General features: G+C 35.3%; 1 protein-coding gene across 1 annotated transcript in view; it reads right to left on the minus strand.

Annotated features, from left to right (window-relative positions):
• Positions 1-2,294, minus strand: part of LOC106474348 (MKL/myocardin-like protein 2) — a 22,415-nt gene extending 20,121 nt beyond the window's left edge. The window contains exon 1 of the mRNA XM_022402659.1: positions 2,201-2,294. Coding sequence (XP_022258367.1) covers positions 2,201-2,294 — 94 coding nt within the window. The remainder of the gene's footprint in view (positions 1-2,200) is intronic.
• Between the last annotated feature and the right edge of the window lie 333 nt (positions 2,295-2,627).

Raw genomic sequence — 2,627 nt, forward strand, 5'->3', positions numbered from 1 at the left:
TAGTGAGTACAAAAACATAAGTATAGTACTCACGTGGTGTAGAGAGGTCTCAGGTTAGGTTAGTGAGTACAAAAACATAAGTATAGTACTCACATGATGTAGAGAGGTCTCAGATTAGGTTAGTGAGTATGAAAACATAAGTATAGTACTCACGTGGTGTAGAGAGGTCTCAGGTTAGGTTAGTGAGTACAAAAACATAGGTACAGCACTCATGTGGTGTAGAGAGGTCTCAGGTTAGGTTAGTGAGTACAAAAACATAAGTATAGTACTCACATGGTGTAGAGAGGTCTCAGGTTAGGTTAGTGAGTACGAAAACATAGGTACATTACTCACATAGTGTAGAGAGGTCTCAGGTTAGGTTAGTGAGTACGAAAACATAAGTACAATACTCACGTGGTGTAGAGAGGTCTCAGGTTAGGTTAGTGAGTACGAAAACATAAGTACAATATTCACATGGTGTAGAGAGGTCTCAGGTTAGGTTAGTGAGTACGAAAACATAGGTATAGTACTCACATGGTGTAGAAAGGTCTCAGGTTAGAATAGTGAGTACGAAACATAAGTACAATACTCACATGGTGTAGAGAGGTCTCAGGTTAGATTAGTGAGTACGAAAACATAGGTACAGCACTCATGTGGTGTAGAGAGGTCTCAGGTTAGGTTAGTGAGTATGAAAACATAAGTACAATACTCACATGGTGTAGAGAGGTCTCAGGTTAGGTTAGTGAGTAAGAAAACATAAGTACAATACTCACATGGTGTAGAGAGGTCTCAGGTTAGGTTAGTGAGTAGGAAAACATAAGTACAATACTCACATGGTGTAGAGAGGTCTCAGATTATATTAGTGAGTATGAAAACATAAGTACAATACTCACATGGTGTAGAGAGGTCTCAGGTTAGATTAGTGAGTACGAAAACATAAGTACAATACTCACATGGTGTAGAGAGGTCTCAGGTTAGGTTAGTGAGTACGAAAATATAAGTACAATACTCACATGGTGTAGAGAGGTCTCAGATTATATTAGTGAGTACGAAAACATAAGTACAGCACTCGTGGTGTAGAGAGGTCTCAGGTTAGGTTAGTGAGTAGGAAAACATAAGTACAGTACTCACATGATGTAGAGAGGTCTCAGGTTAGGTTAGTGAGTACGAAAACATAGGCACAGCACTCATGTGGTGTAGAGAGGTCTCAGGTTAGATTAGTGAGTACGAAAACATAAATACAATACTCACATGGTGTAGAGAGGTCTCAGGTTTAGTTAGTGAGTATTAAAACATAAGTACAGTACTCACATGGTGTAAATAGGTCTTGGGTTCAATGCTGAGCCATAGTGAGTACAAATACTTGCATTATTGTACAACAAAGCAAAAATTTAAAACCAAGTTTTCATCAGATTTCAAACACACTATAACAAGGCCACTTTGAATACCATACATGAATACATTGAATACCTTAGGCAAGGTCAGAAAAGGTCTTTCAACCCCAAACTAGGTATACACACACACTCACATAAACATAAAAAAGGATAAACTGTCTGTAGGAAACATTTATACTCATTAAATTGTAACATTTAAAGTACCTTTACCAATTTCTCACCCATAAAATTGGAGGACTGCCAAAACCCAAAATATGCAACATGTTTTACTCATGTGATGATATGTCATTCCTTCTAACCATACAGGTAAGTTAAAGTTTATTAAATATCTTCCCTATGTTTCTCTTTGTTCTTACTAGTCTCATATGTTTCTTTTTATTGTTCTTACTATAGTTCAATATCCTCTTTAATATTATGTTTTTATTGTTCTTGCTAGAGTGCAATATATTCCCTGTTTCTTTTTGTTTGTTTATTCAATTCCACCCACTGTCAACTCTTGAGCTACTTTTTACTAATGAAAAGTTGGACTGATTATCACATTATAATGACCACACAAATGAAAGGGCAACAAACATGTTTTGTTATGGCTTTCGATCCTATGACCCACAGGTTGCGAGTTTGTTTTTTCTCACTACAGCCCAATATTTTCCTTTAGTTGATCATACAAACAATATTTCTTAACATTAGGTACAACACATTTTGTTTACTCTCCTTGTACTGCATCAGACTAAGTTAAAATGTTACATCAATATTAAATATAGTAACAATTCTTACACAATTTAAAAACAACATAAACATACCAAACTATTATACAAAAAAGTAATTACCTTCTTTATTTTTATCCATAGATTGTTGAAGAGAGTTTTCATCCACTTCAACCATCCCACCAAGATCGACAGAGGATACAATCCACTCGTCCATTTTAAGTACAAATTAATCACTTTTAACACTGAGTAAGGTACAGGAATGCTTTGAATAGAAAGAATATTGAAGTATTAGTATATGTGCTTTTATAAAAAATAATAAACTAGTGTATTAACACTATTTTAGCAAATTGATCTTCATAAACAAGGTATTTCTTTCAACTGGAAACTTTCTGTAAATTAAGCTATGGTGAGCAGTTAATCATCCAGCTCTACCATCATTAGGGAGTAAAAGAATCATCCAGCTCTACTATCATTAGGGAGTAAAAGAATCATCCAGCTCTACTATCATTAGGGAGTAAAAGAATCATCCAGCTCTACCATCATTAGG

The sequence above is a fragment of the Limulus polyphemus genome, unplaced genomic scaffold (genome assembly GCF_000517525.1).
Source record: "Limulus polyphemus unplaced genomic scaffold, Limulus_polyphemus-2.1.2 Scaffold7103, whole genome shotgun sequence".
Lineage (NCBI taxonomy): Eukaryota > Metazoa > Arthropoda > Merostomata > Xiphosura > Limulidae > Limulus > Limulus polyphemus.